At 42.0% G+C, this 13,581-nt stretch overlaps 1 protein-coding gene across 1 annotated transcript in view; it reads left to right on the forward strand.

Moving 5' to 3' along the window:
- dvl2 (dishevelled segment polarity protein 2) overlaps nucleotides 1-10,245 on the forward strand; it is a 45,795-nt gene extending 35,550 nt beyond the window's left edge. Inside the window, exons 13-15 of the mRNA XM_037676376.1 lie at nucleotides 2,017-2,193; nucleotides 5,866-6,090; nucleotides 9,513-10,245. Of these exons, the coding sequence (XP_037532304.1) occupies nucleotides 2,017-2,193; nucleotides 5,866-6,090; nucleotides 9,513-10,063 (953 nt within the window). The 3' untranslated portion in view covers nucleotides 10,064-10,245. The remainder of the gene's footprint in view (nucleotides 1-2,016; nucleotides 2,194-5,865; nucleotides 6,091-9,512) is intronic.
- Nucleotides 10,246-13,581: the final 3,336 nt, after the last annotated feature.

Raw genomic sequence — 13,581 nt, forward strand, 5'->3', positions numbered from 1 at the left:
AGCATGGTCCAACAGGAGCATGGTCCAACAGCAGCATGGTCCAACAGCAGCATGGTCCAACAACAGCATGGTCCAACAGGAGCATGGTCCAACAGCAGCATGGTCCAACAGGAGCATGGTCCAACAGCAGCATGGTCCAACAGCAGCATGGTCCAACAGCAGCATGGTCCAACAGCAACATGGTTCAACAACAGCATGGTCCAACAGGAGCATGGTTCAATAGGAGCATGGTCCAACATAAGCATGGTCTTACAGCAGCATTGTCTAAAAACAGCATGGTCCAACAGCAGCATGGTCCAACAGCAGCGTGGTCCAACAGGAGCGTGGTCCAACAGGAGCATGGTCCAATAGCAGCATGGTCCAACAGCAGCGTGGTCCCAACAGCAGCGTGGTCCAACAGCAACATGGTCCAATAGCAGCATGGTCCAACAGCAGCGTGGTCCAACAGCAGCGTGGTCCAACAGCAGCGTGGTCCAACAGCAACATGGTCCAATAGCAGCGTGGTCCAACAGCAGCGTGGTCCAACAGGTTCAGGTTCTGTTGGGCTGAGATGGTGTGGAGGCAAGGGCAGCCGACTCGGGTCCCGGAGGTTCTGTGTTCGATCCCCGGTCATTGCATGTCTCGTGGTGTCTCTGAGCAGGACACATTATCCCCAGTTGCTCCTCGGGTGCTTTCCACAGCTGCCCACTGCTCCACCTGGTGGTGGATGGGTTCAATGCACAGATCCAATTTCGCCATTTTATGGAAACACACAATTATGACAATACATAGCACATTATTATTATTATTATTATTATTATTGCTGCTGCTGTTGCTGTTGTTGTTGTTGTTGTTGTTGTTGTTGTTGTTGTTGTTGTTGTTGTTGTTGTTGTTGTTGTTAATATTATTAACAAAAGATTGTTGCCCAATGCCATATCTAGAGTATGACATTTTTGCCCTGTCTGTCCGAGTCTCTCCCTCTCACTTCTCACTTTCTCCATCTCCACCCCCCCACCCCCCCACCCACGATGAATGCACTTCTCCAACTGATTAATGTCTGGAGTCAAACCGACCATCATGATTTTTGTACCAAAACAAGAATATCTTGTATTTATTGATTCATTGTTCCAGGAACGTTGACTCTTTGTCCTCTAACGTTGCAGCAGCAGATAAAACCTTTCACACTCACAGTTTGACGTCTCTCACTGGTTTGAGTCTTAAACTCCAACAGATTATTTCTGACTGCTGCTCTTTTGATTGGTTTTGGATGTTTTTTGGGCTTATTTAATCATTCTTTTACAAACATACTTTTTTATTTTTTTTTATTTTTTAGACGTGCCTCTTCAGTGTACCCATGTACATTTTTATCTTTATACATTTTTTAAGTACTTTTTTAATGTATTATTCTGTACATAGTATTGATGAAATGTTTTAATGTACCTATTTCTTGCTGGAATTCCTTGACCAGGTCATGTTTGTAAATGAGAACAGGTTCAACCTCATCTAGTATAAAGGTCAAATAAAAACATGGCTGCCACCATTGATTGACCTTTAAAACCTCAACCTGGCCCTAACTCAGTCAATTTTACAGAAACGGAGCTAAAGTTTTGTGTGGTAGTAGCTGAAACTGATGCCCATTACGTACCCTGAGTGCTGACAGATTAGGTAAATAAAATTCTAAATGTAATCTAAAACTTAATTCCTTTTGAAGTTAATCCAATCCAGGATGGACTCCACAGCCGATCAACGTTAGTCACTAGAAATGGCCCTAACTCTGTCAATTTTACAGATCAGGGCTAAAATTTGGTGTCGTAGTAGCTGGGAGTCATTCCCAACAGATACTCTTGAGGTGACATTTTGATATTATGAGGGTTGACCAAAACAACCAAGTCTCATTTCCTGTTCCTAACTCCTCTTTATTGACATTTTATTCTCTTGAACTTTGAAGTAAAATAAGAGCGGTATACCCGATGATACGTTTTGTACAAAACTAAAGTTCGGCTGATCTTTCCTGTTCTCGTTTGCACTCGTTTTCAGGCTCGGATGTTGTCGAGTGGCTGTTCCACCACATCGAGGGCTTCCAGGACCGCCGAGAGGCCAGGAAGTACGCCAGCAACCTTTTGAAGGCCGGCTTCATTCGGCACACCGTCAACAAGATCACCTTCTCCGAACAGTGCTACTACGTGTTTGGAGATCTGAGCGACTGTGAGAACTGTGAGTTCACCAGAAACTTCAATCAGTTCATTGTTTTTTTTTTGTACCTGAGTTTAACCATAATACCACTCAACCCTAATTCTTACTGATATTTGCCTAAATATTAACATTTATCGTCGAAATATAGCATTCATGCTAACTATTAGATTTCTAAACCAGTTTATGTTTGAACTTAAAATGTTTAAAGTGTCTCAAAGGTCAGTTCTGAAGTCTCAACATCTGAGTCCGGACGGAGGAGTCTGAAGATGTGCTGAAACCACGTAGTTTGTCAAAAACTATCGTGATTCAGTCTGTAGACAAATATAGATCTGTTTTCTTCCGTACGTTTTTCAGCATCTGACGTCGTCTTCACTTTTTCTGCTGTTTCAACGATTCATACATCAAAACGTTCAGCTCATACATGACATTCCTGCTATGACTTTAGCTATTTGTGCAGTTTTTAATTTTTGAAATACTTAACTTTTTTTTTTCCTCATTGAAAATTAACTGAGCTCTCGTCTTATCCTTCAAACACTTTGAGCTGTTTAGAACTAGGGATGGGGCCGATCCGGTAACGGACTCCGATACCAGCATTATTTACGTATCGGATTTTTCCGGTCCAACCTGCAGAGATTTCCGATCCATGATGCATGTCTCTGTGTCTCCAGGTAAAACGTCTCCTCGCGTGATTCCCTGCCAGCTGCGCTGCACGTTGGCTTCAAACTATGGAATGGATTTCCTGAACGGAGTCATGTCTCATGAACCCAGAGTAATAAGACCCTCCTCTCATTCAGGAAATCCATTTCACAGTTTGCAGCCAGCTACAATGTGCACTGTGGCTAACAGCTAACCAACTTTTCATCTAAACATGTCCGCTTTGTGTAAGTATTTTACACTAGAAACACCACAAAACAAGACAGCAACGTGCACTGTCTGCAGAGCCATAGCGCCACATTAAACAACAGTAAAGTTAGTTTTACGTTGGACATTCGAGCGCCGGGGCTTCGGCAGTGTGTTCCTCTCGTTCAGTCCAGAGAAGGCAGTCTGATTCCGGATAGCCACGCTCAGTCTGTCCGTCCTGGAGGAGGGGCAGACTGAGCGCGGCTGACCGAAATCAGGCTGCTTGCTTCGGACTGAACGAGAATAACACACCGCTGAATCCACAGAGTTCAAATGTTTACCAAGAAGTTGCTAAACTTCATCGTAGTTGATGACCAACCACCGTCACTTGTAGAAAACGAAGGATTTCGCAGCTTGATACTTGCAGCCAAGATATACTTTACTCTCCAGGAGATATTTATCAGTACAACAGTAGACAATCATAAAAAAAAAAACATATGATTTGAAAATTATATTTAAAAAAAAATAAACAAAACAAAAACAGCTACATTATAAAGCGATGTAAAATACTAAAAACAGGAACATGTCTGTGTTGGTTTATGCCATGAATTTAGCAGATGTTTGAAGCCATCTAATCATTCATTCAACCTTTATTTAAACTGATAAATCACATTGAGCCTCGAAGACTCATTTACAAGTGAGATCTGTTTGGACAGACAAAAACAGTGGTTAACTGGACACATGTAGGAGTTGGAGGCGAAAAAAAATTCATATCAGACTTTTTTTTTCTTGCCTGAGAAAAAAAACCCTCTAATATTAAAAAAAACACCTCGCACAAACTGCACGTAGTGACGTAGACATTCTGCAAACGGAGACGAGAGCGGTCAACAATGCTTATAGATGCTCTCAAGGTCACTAAGAGTTCTGATAAGATAATCAGTCAATGTCCTCCGGTGAGATCCATAAACATTCTCGAGGTATGTCGAGGAATGGCCAAGAATAACGTCTATGAGAATCCAAGAGTTCTGAAATGATGACACAAGTTTATTCAGCTGGTTCATCTGGTTATCAGTTGGAAATTCCTAAGGGTAGGAGGTGGTGAGGGTCAGATCACATTTTCTCCAGGCGAATTCAGATAAGATGACCTTCGAGGCCAGCCAAGGGAGCCAAATTCAGATAAACACAGTTGTTTTGGGGACAGGCAGAACTTAATGACATCTACCTTGAGTCTGTGTTGGTCCACTCAGTTCCGAAATGTACAAATTACATGGCCACACTGATGGAACGTGACTGAGTAACATCCCCGAGATCTGATCCATTCAGCCCAAAGCATTTGAGTCCGGGTACTCGACACGAACCAAGCCATCATAAAGGCAAGCAGCGTGATCGGGTCCAAATTTGCTGCTGACGACTTCCTTGATTGTAGATAAAACCAGCAACCAGACTAATCCAAAAAGCATGAACCAATTATCGTAAATCCAATTAAATACGCGTCCTTAAAATCCACAGATGGCAGCAGAGAAAGACACATCATCAAGTCTTCCAGTCGATGAGATATCCAGCTGCGTGCGTGCCAACAGGGCAAATCAGCTCGCCTAAATTCTGTCTTCTCTTTGAAGAAATGTTGTAAATTGAGTTGAGTTGAGGGACCAACTGATCAAAACAAGTCCTTAATTATGGTTCAGAAGAAATGAAGAGGCTCACAAGCAGTTTCACAGACGGACAGAGCAGCAAAGCGGAGAAAGAGGGGAGAAGCGTCCGATCTCGTCAAGAGCAAGTGTTGAAGTGAATCGCTTTAATATCCACTTTAAAGCTAGGAATAAAAAACAAAACATGTTTTGTGTTAGCAGGATTTAATTCTAACTTTGAAACGTATCCAACATTAATAAAACTTACCTCATGTTGACTTTTTGGACGCGCATGCATATATTTGTACAAATTGTACTTGAGAGGAGATTATTACAGCCTCATATAAAATCAATGGTGATGATATCGGGACGGTATCGGCCGATATACAGGTTTAGGTATCGGGATCGGATCGGAAGTTAAAAAATGTGGATCGGTGCATCCCTATTACCTTTTACTGCTCCTTTCAGCTAATTTCAGCTTTTTTTTGTTTTCAGCCTTTTTGCTCATTTCAGCTACTTTTTAGGTATTTTCCAGCTAATTTTAGTCCCCCCCCCCCCCCCCTGCACCTTGTTTTTGCTTATCTCAGCCTTTTGTGCTTCTTTCTAATAATTTAAATTTGTATGCTCCTGTCAGCCAATTTCAGCTTTTTTTTGGGGGGGGGGGGGTTACTTCTCAGCTAATTTCAGCTTTATGTGATCTTTATGTTCCTGCTTTCAACAAATGTCAGCTGTCCAAAGGGCGGCTGTGGCTGAGTGGTTAGAGCAGTCGTCCTCCAATGCAAGAGTTAGGGGTTCGAATCCACCAGTAGTCACATGCCAAAGTGTCCCTGGGCAAGACGCTGAACCCCTCACTGCCTCCAATGTGTGTCCCATCAGTGTATGAATGTGATAAAGAACTGATTAGTCTCTTTAGAATGATTTGTTCAATTAGCCTTGTAGAGATCTAGTAGAGTGCTGTATGAATGGGTAAATGAGGCACAGATTGTTGTGTAAAGAACTATAAGTATCTTGATAAGATTGAGAGGTGCTGTATAAGTACAGTCCATTTACTTCTTCAGCAGCTTTCAGTGAAAATCACTCTGCAGTAAGCATTCACGCTGCATTTTCACAGGAAATATAATTTTGTTTCTTATTAATCTAGAAACATGTATTTTTCTGCAGATGAAAGTCTTTGTTGTAAAAGTTTCTTCCATTCTTCATCTCTTCTCTCGTTCTTTCCACCCAGACATGGCCAATCTGTCTCTGAATGACAACGACGGCTCCAGCGGGGCCTCGGACCAGGACACCTTGGCCCCCCTCCCGCTCCCCGGCACCTCCCCCTGGCCCATGATGCACACCTTCCCCTATCAGCCGTACCCCACCCATCCTTACTCCAGCCAGCCTCCTCCGTACCACGAGCTCACCAGCTACAGCTTCGCCCCGGGCAGCACGGGCAGCCAGCACAGTGAAGGTCAGCACAAACACACACATACTGACTGTTGGAGTTTTTAATTATATATTTATTCGCTGACAAACTTCATTTGCAGCTTTTCTAGCGTTTATGATGTTTTCAAGAATAAGCTGGCGACAGCATTACGTTGTTCTGAAGAAATAAAAAATTCAAACGACACAACCAAAATATTTTTTACCTGACAATCAAACAGTGAGGCACATCAGGTGTCATCCAGTTTTTAAAATATTATCATTTATCTCTCTTACGTGTCAAACAGCGTTTGTTTTTCTCGTCACAGCTGACAACCTGGAAATGTGGACCGGTGTTGTGCCAAAAATCGATTGGCTGCCAAATGGCGGCTGCGGGAGCGTGCACGAGAGGACTTTAACAAGAATTTAACAAGATTAACACCTAAAAACAATTATTTGTTTGCTCGACTTTATAGCAAAGGTGTGACTCTGTTGAACTTTTACTTAATAAATGACTTCGATGGTCAAATCAGCTGCATTTTGCCGGGGCGACGCAGCGAAATGAAGCTGATTTGACGGTTGCTCCAGGCAGATGACGGTGTCAGTCTATGGCAAGCCGATTGTGTCATTATTAGCCACTTTTACCTATTACATGACACCGCAGCATGCCATACTACTTGACTGCCATCTAGTGTCTGAAAACGGTAGTGTTCAATATTTTCAGTCAGAATGAATTAAAACAGTCTCAGCCAAAAATTGGTTTATAAATATGGGGGAAAATCCATAAATATGTCGCTTCGGCGTACAAGTCGCAGAGCATGCAAATTATGCACAAAAAGCCCGACTTGTACAGCGGAAAATACAGTATTTAAGATTAATTTTTTTCCCCAATCAGTTTCAACCAAAGTGAAATAGCAGTTTAGAACATTTTGATTCAGTTTTATGTAAATGTTGTGCAGTGTGAACTGGGTGAGGTGGGTGCAAGTTTTAAAATAATAAAATGACACTGGGATGAAAGCTCAACACAACTCCTACCTCCTGTCTTTAGTTGGGTGTGAATCGTTTTAGCTGAACAGTTAGGAGCCTGACCAACGTGGGATGCTTGCTTATGGAGGCACGAGAGACTGAGCTGCCGTGGGAGGTAGTCACAGTGCTGAAACATCTGGTATGCGTGAGGATAAACCGGCATCGCAGCTTGAGGGTGTGATGAAGTGATTGTCTGTGGGACCAGCCGGCTGCAGGGTTAATTTTTGACACATTTTATGCACAGTCAACACCCCGCCCCTTCATTAGTTCTAGCTGCGAGACATCAGTCTACTCCATTGGTGGGTTATGATGAAAGACTAGAGGCACCTTTAAACTATAACAGCTGTCAAAATATGCAGCTTTTGATGTTTGATGCCATCTTTGATTAAGAATAACCACTGCAAAAAGTCTACCGTATAATTGGTATTAATGAGTGAATCATCAATCATGTTTTGTTTCAATCATTCAACCTTTATTTATACAGGTTAGTCTCACTGAGTCATGAGGACTTATTTAGGTTCAAGGTTCTTTATTGTCATTTGTATCACGTGTTACATGTGGTGGAACAAAATTGTGTACTCAGGGTCTCAGTTACATCCAAAAATAGCACAAATATAAAGTATAAAAAGAAACATTATACAAGTATCTTAAAAGATACACTAAACAATAATAATGTAAATTAATTTGGTGTATTAAACAGCAGCCTGAACATGAGTCTGTTGTGAGCAGATGGGTATACATAGCAGCATAAAGGCATGAGATCAGCAGCATGGATAATCAGAAGCACATAAGTCATATCACCAATTAATGTGGCACTACAGTGATTTTCCTGATTAGGGATGTACGAGTCTTAACAGCTTCAGGGTAGAAGCTGTTCCTCGGTCTATTGAGATTATATTTACAAGAGAGAGACCTGTTTTAGACAGACAATGTAAGATAAAATGATCATAAGTCATGTGATTACCTTCCTATATTGACAAGTACACTACAGCCTCTGCATTCTTTTACACCATTTTATAAAAGCCTTGAAAATTGGTCTTTTTTGACCGTCTGGCTTCAAAGAGGGGCTCTTTCTGCAGCCAACCTGTGAAACGATGGAAACGTGTAAAACATGGCTGAGACGAGCTGGTCTGGGAAGCTCAGTCCTCACCTCCTTCCTACAGCTGTGCAGTGGAGAGCATCCTGTGCTCCAGCATCAACGTGTGGCATGGAGGCTGCACAGCTGCAGAAAGAAAAGCTTTGCAGAGAGTGGTGAAGGCTGCACAGAAGTCTGTTGGAATCAGCCTCCCCACCATCACAGACATCTATTCAATTCAATTCAGTTTATTTATACAGCGCCAAATCACAACAAAGTTGTCTCAGGGCACTTTACAGGAACTGATGGGTTTTTGTGAATCAGGAACATTCACATAAAAGCCAATTAGTCAAGTTCTCTATCTAAGGAATCCAGCAGACAAGTTGAATCTTGGCTTCGTTGCAGTCTCCCATCCTGAGCAAGCACAGTGGCAACAGTGGAAAGGAAATACTCCCTTTTTAAAAGGAAGAAACCTCCAGCAGAACCAGGCTCAGGACAAGCGGCCATCTGCTTTGACCGGCTGGTTGAGAGGACAGGAAGGAGAGACAGACGAACACAGAATGGTAGGTCCAGGTATAGGTCCAGTTGTATCTGAAAGACAAAAAAAAACATGTTAAGGATAGACAAAATAATTACAAATACAAAACAGGTTGAGCAGAGTAAGTAAAGACAGCTCCAGATGCAGGAAGAGCTCCACCTGCATCATGAAGGACCTCACTCACCCAGCACACACACTTTTTGCCCCGCTCTCCTCAGGAAGGAGGATGAGGAGCATTAAGTGTAGAACCACCAGACTGAGGAACAGCTTATACCCTGAAGCTGTTAGACTCATGAATCTCTAATCAGGATAATCACTGTAATGCCACATTAATTGGTGATATGTCACTTTATCTGTGCTGCTGATTATTCATGCTGCTGATTTCTTACCTTTAAGCTGCTGTATCCATACCCATCTGCTCACAACAGACTCATGTTCAGGCTGCTGTTTTATACATCAAATTAATTTACGTTATTGTTTAGTGTATGTCTTTGATCCTTGTATATTGCTTCTTTTTATACTTTATATTTTTGCTATTTTTGGGTGTAACTGGGACCTTGTGTACACAGTTTTGTTCCACCTCATGTACCACATGTGATGCAAATGACAATAAAGAACCTTGAACCGAAAACACGGTGCATTTTGGGAGAACGTCTGTCTCTGAGGTAGAGTTTGAATCTCTGTCTCTGTGAACATCGTCTGCTGGTGTGTCTCTAGTCTGCGAGCGTCGTGTTTGGTCTCGGTCAGAGCCGATGAAAGTATTGGTTCTGCTGTGAAAGTGAAAACTAACGAACTCGGGGGCAACGGTTGTTTTCTGTGTCCTGCTCTTCAGGGAGTCGAAGCAGCGGATCGACGAGAAGCGAAGGCGAGCGACGTCGCAGCAACAAAGGCCCCGGCAGCACCGTGGGTGGAGGAGAGAAGTCCCCCTCAGGTGGGGGAGACGGCGGCGGGGCGGACTCCCGCTCCGGCAGCGGAAGTGAATCGGAGTACTCCACCCGCAGCAGCCTGAGGCGGGGCCACGGTTCGTCCGCCCCCAGCGAGCACAGCCACGCCTCCTCTCAGCGCTCACACCACCACCGCATGCCACAGCCCCCCCACATGTCCCCTTACCCACCGGGCATCCTGCCATACAACCCCATGATGGTGATGATGGTGCCCCAGCACCCGCATCCAGCCATGGCGACCACCCACGCCCTCCAGCAGCTACCGGCAGTACCAATGCACCAGACCCTGCCGCCACCTCCTTCCTCCACTCCGGGGGGGCCTCCCGGTGCCCCACCCACTCGTGACCTAGGCTCAGTCCCCCCAGAGCTGACTGCATCCCGCCAGTCGTTCCACCTGGCCATGGGCAACCCCAGCGAGTTCTTCGTGGACGTCATGTAGTTTCACTTCCTGTTCGTTCTGACAAGGACAAGCTCTCTGGTGTTTATCGGATTCAGGGCACGCAATACAAATTAGGTAAAAACAGGGTTTAAAATATCAAAACTAAATAAAAAAAATTAAATAGACAACTTAAATCAAATGAAATCTGACAAAAAGTGTTTAAAGGTAGTCTATCTAGTTCAGGGGTTCCCAACTCTGGTCCTTGAGGAACACCATCCGGCATGTTTTAGTTGTTTGTCTGCTCCAACACGCCTGACTCAGTGATTTAATTACTTCCTCAACTTCTGCAGAAACCTGTAAATCACCCATTCATTCAAGTCAGGTGTGTTGGAGCAGAGAAATGACTAAAACTCGCAGGATGGTGTTCCTCAAGGATCAGTGTTGGGAACATCTGGTTTTGTTGCTTCAAAACACTAATTGTTTCGTTTCTGCAATTTTTTTAAACTTTTATTCAAAAAGCAAATTAGGATTACATTAAAAGTATCTGCTTCTTAAAATCCCTCAGATTGTGTTTTTATATCAGATTTGCCCAGGAACCGCACCGATTGTCACCAGGGGGCGCCAGATACACCCTGAACTCTGAAGGGACACAATCCTGCATGAACAGTTTGCTCAGATACGTGCGTGCATAGAGTGCCTTAATCCATTTATTTTTACACTCCCAGGTACACAAACATGCTGTTCCACATTGTTTGACAATGAACTTCTCTGTACATAAATATACCACTCTGCAAACTCGAATGTGAAAAGATAATAGGTCCAAACTGTCAGAGGCACTTGTGCTCAGATATCACCGCCTAGGTTGGTCATCTGAGGACTCTTGTTGTGAAGGGTACCGTGATTTTTGAATGTGACCGCAGAGGTTTGATGGTACTTGAGTTGAAAAGATGCTGATAGTGGTACTTATTGATTACATGCAGTGTATATCTTTACTGAGATCCAAATATTCCAGCTTGTGCTTTTTTTTGTTACAGACTCACATTAGTCACCCATTTCATTTTTTTTTTGTATGAGTGACTACAATTAATGTGTAACCCAACTATAAAGGTGCTAAATGAAGAGTCAACATTTCAGAAACACATTGACCGTGTCACTTTGTTTGTTTTCATGTTGCCACCTTTTTTGTGTGTATTTGAGAATAAATTTGATACTAGCGTAATGCTCAGATTTGATTTTTGTAATTAAAAAGTAGTGACCTGTTTTCTTTCACTTGTCTTTGGTCAGGTTGTGGAGGGAATAAGTTCTCTAGCAAAGTTTTATATTGATTTTTTGATTAATTTCTGCAGAGTTTAGCTTATAAGTTTTATAATATGTGGAAATTTTGTTTGTGACTGAGTCAAGCACGAGTTTTATGTTTTTCAAAATAAAATACCTGCAGGCCGATATAATAGGTTTAAATTTCTTGTGGCCTGGTATAGGTTTTTTGCTCAGTGCTTTGGGAGCCCTGCTCTAAAGGTAGGTGCCCAGTAGACATCCTAATAATCATATGTCTGAACCACCTCGTTCCTTTCTATGCTGAGGAGCGGCAACTCTATACTCGAATGACAAATCTACTTACAAGAAACGTTTTGTGAATGAAAACAAAAAAAAATTAGTATTAACACATAGGTTTTACTATGCCTCTTTAAAATTTATTTAAAATTATATTAAATGCCTTTTCATGTTTTTGTTTTTTTTGTAATGTAGGCCTCTTTATATATTTGAACTACAGTTCCCATGATGCACAACTTCCTGAACTCTGTTTTACAGAAGTACAGCTGGGTGCTAATGTAATGCCACAACAACAATGTCTACTCAACATTAACCAGAAGAAGACGAACAAAAACAAAGTTATGCATTTATTTGTGTCAAACTACCGATCCAGTGATGCACAGGGAAAAGGCTGAAGACACTGACTAAAATTCCCTGAAAGAACCAAATAGCTGAATATACATTAATAGTGTAGTGAACTAAGCCTCAGGTCAAAGTCTTGGCCTTGAGGGCCTTCCTGGGACAAGAACTGTATTTCATTGATTTGAGTCCAGAAACACAAGATTAAGTTCATCCAGAGACTTTCTAAGTGTCCTGCACTGATCAATTGAAAGAACACTCTCTTTTTCTATTATCATTACTATTTTACAAATGTTTTGATAATCAAATTGTGTTTAGTTCAAACCATTTTTAAATGTTGAAGTGAACTACTCATTTAAATCAACTGTGAAACAGTATTAGTGATTTTTTAATCCTCATTCAAAGTAGAAATCAAATTGGAATGTGTTACGGAGTAATTCATGCATTTTCTGATCTTCTGTCTGAAATGAGAACATTGTGAAGTTGGTCAAAGGTCGAAAACAAGTTGTTGGAACGAACTGTCATGTTTTTAAATCCTCTCAGACGTAATATAGAGAAGCTGGCACCTGTTTTCACCCAACTCGTCCAAATATTTCTCCCGTCTGTCTCTAAAACATTTTCAATCTGTTCCAAAACACTTTCTGTTTTTCTGACTTCTAGTGACCTCTTACGTCACAAAAACACACCCCTGTCTGGTCGATTTTGACCAATCAGGAACTTCCCAAATGAACCGGAAATAGAACTCTTTAAATGTCGGTACTTCCTAGTTCAGAGCAGCTTCAGTCGTTTGCAGCTCCAGTCGAGTGCAGTCGAGTTCAGTTCTGGGAGCAGAACCGAACGGAAGAAGTGCTGGGAGAACAGAAGTCCAGACATGATCCAGAGCTCTTCCGAGTCTTGTGGGAATTATGCAATCTTCCACATCTGAGTGGAACTTCTGAAGGACTCCACTCATGTGAAGTCCACTCGTGAGGTGAACTGTTGTTGATGAAGTCCCGCCACCACTCCGGACGGTTCTCTGCCATCCTACGGAGACGCTGGACCGGTAGCGTTAACTGGAGCTCCGTATCCGCTGATTCATCGTCAGAGAGGTAATGAGTCGAGTTTACTACCGAGCGTACCGAGGAAAGCTGGGTTCGAATGGAGGGTGCCGTTCTGTTCAACACTTTCACTCACACACCATCTCCCTCCCTCTAAACTTCATCTTTCCATCTTTAAACTCTTCTATCTGCTAGCAATCATTCCAGATAATTTTAGAAATGTCTGTTGTACAGCTGGAAGCAAGGGAAACCATCGCCGTATGGTTTTCTAATTGTAAACTGATTAATTAACCTGTTGTTATTTTCATATTTTGCCAAATTAATGTAAATGTTTGATGTTAAATTTTGATTCTGAAAATAAATGACCACGTTCATTTTGATGGGTCAAAGGAAATTAACGTCTCACGTTACATTTTTAATAATTAAATGCACAACATTATTCAGTCCAGAAAAATGAATGAATCCGTTTAATTTATGAATATATCACAGAATATGTTCATCTACAATAGTGTATATATTATTATTATTCATGTTGTTATTAGTATAGTTAAAATAGTTCAATGTATGAAGACCTAATTATTTCTACTGAACATATATATATATATATATATATATATATATGTATATGTGTGTATGTGTATATGTGTGTAT

The sequence above is a fragment of the Nematolebias whitei genome, chromosome 1, assembly GCF_014905685.2.
Source record: "Nematolebias whitei isolate Nwh7 chromosome 1, NemWhi1, whole genome shotgun sequence".
Classification (NCBI taxonomy): domain Eukaryota; kingdom Metazoa; phylum Chordata; class Actinopteri; order Cyprinodontiformes; family Rivulidae; genus Nematolebias; species Nematolebias whitei.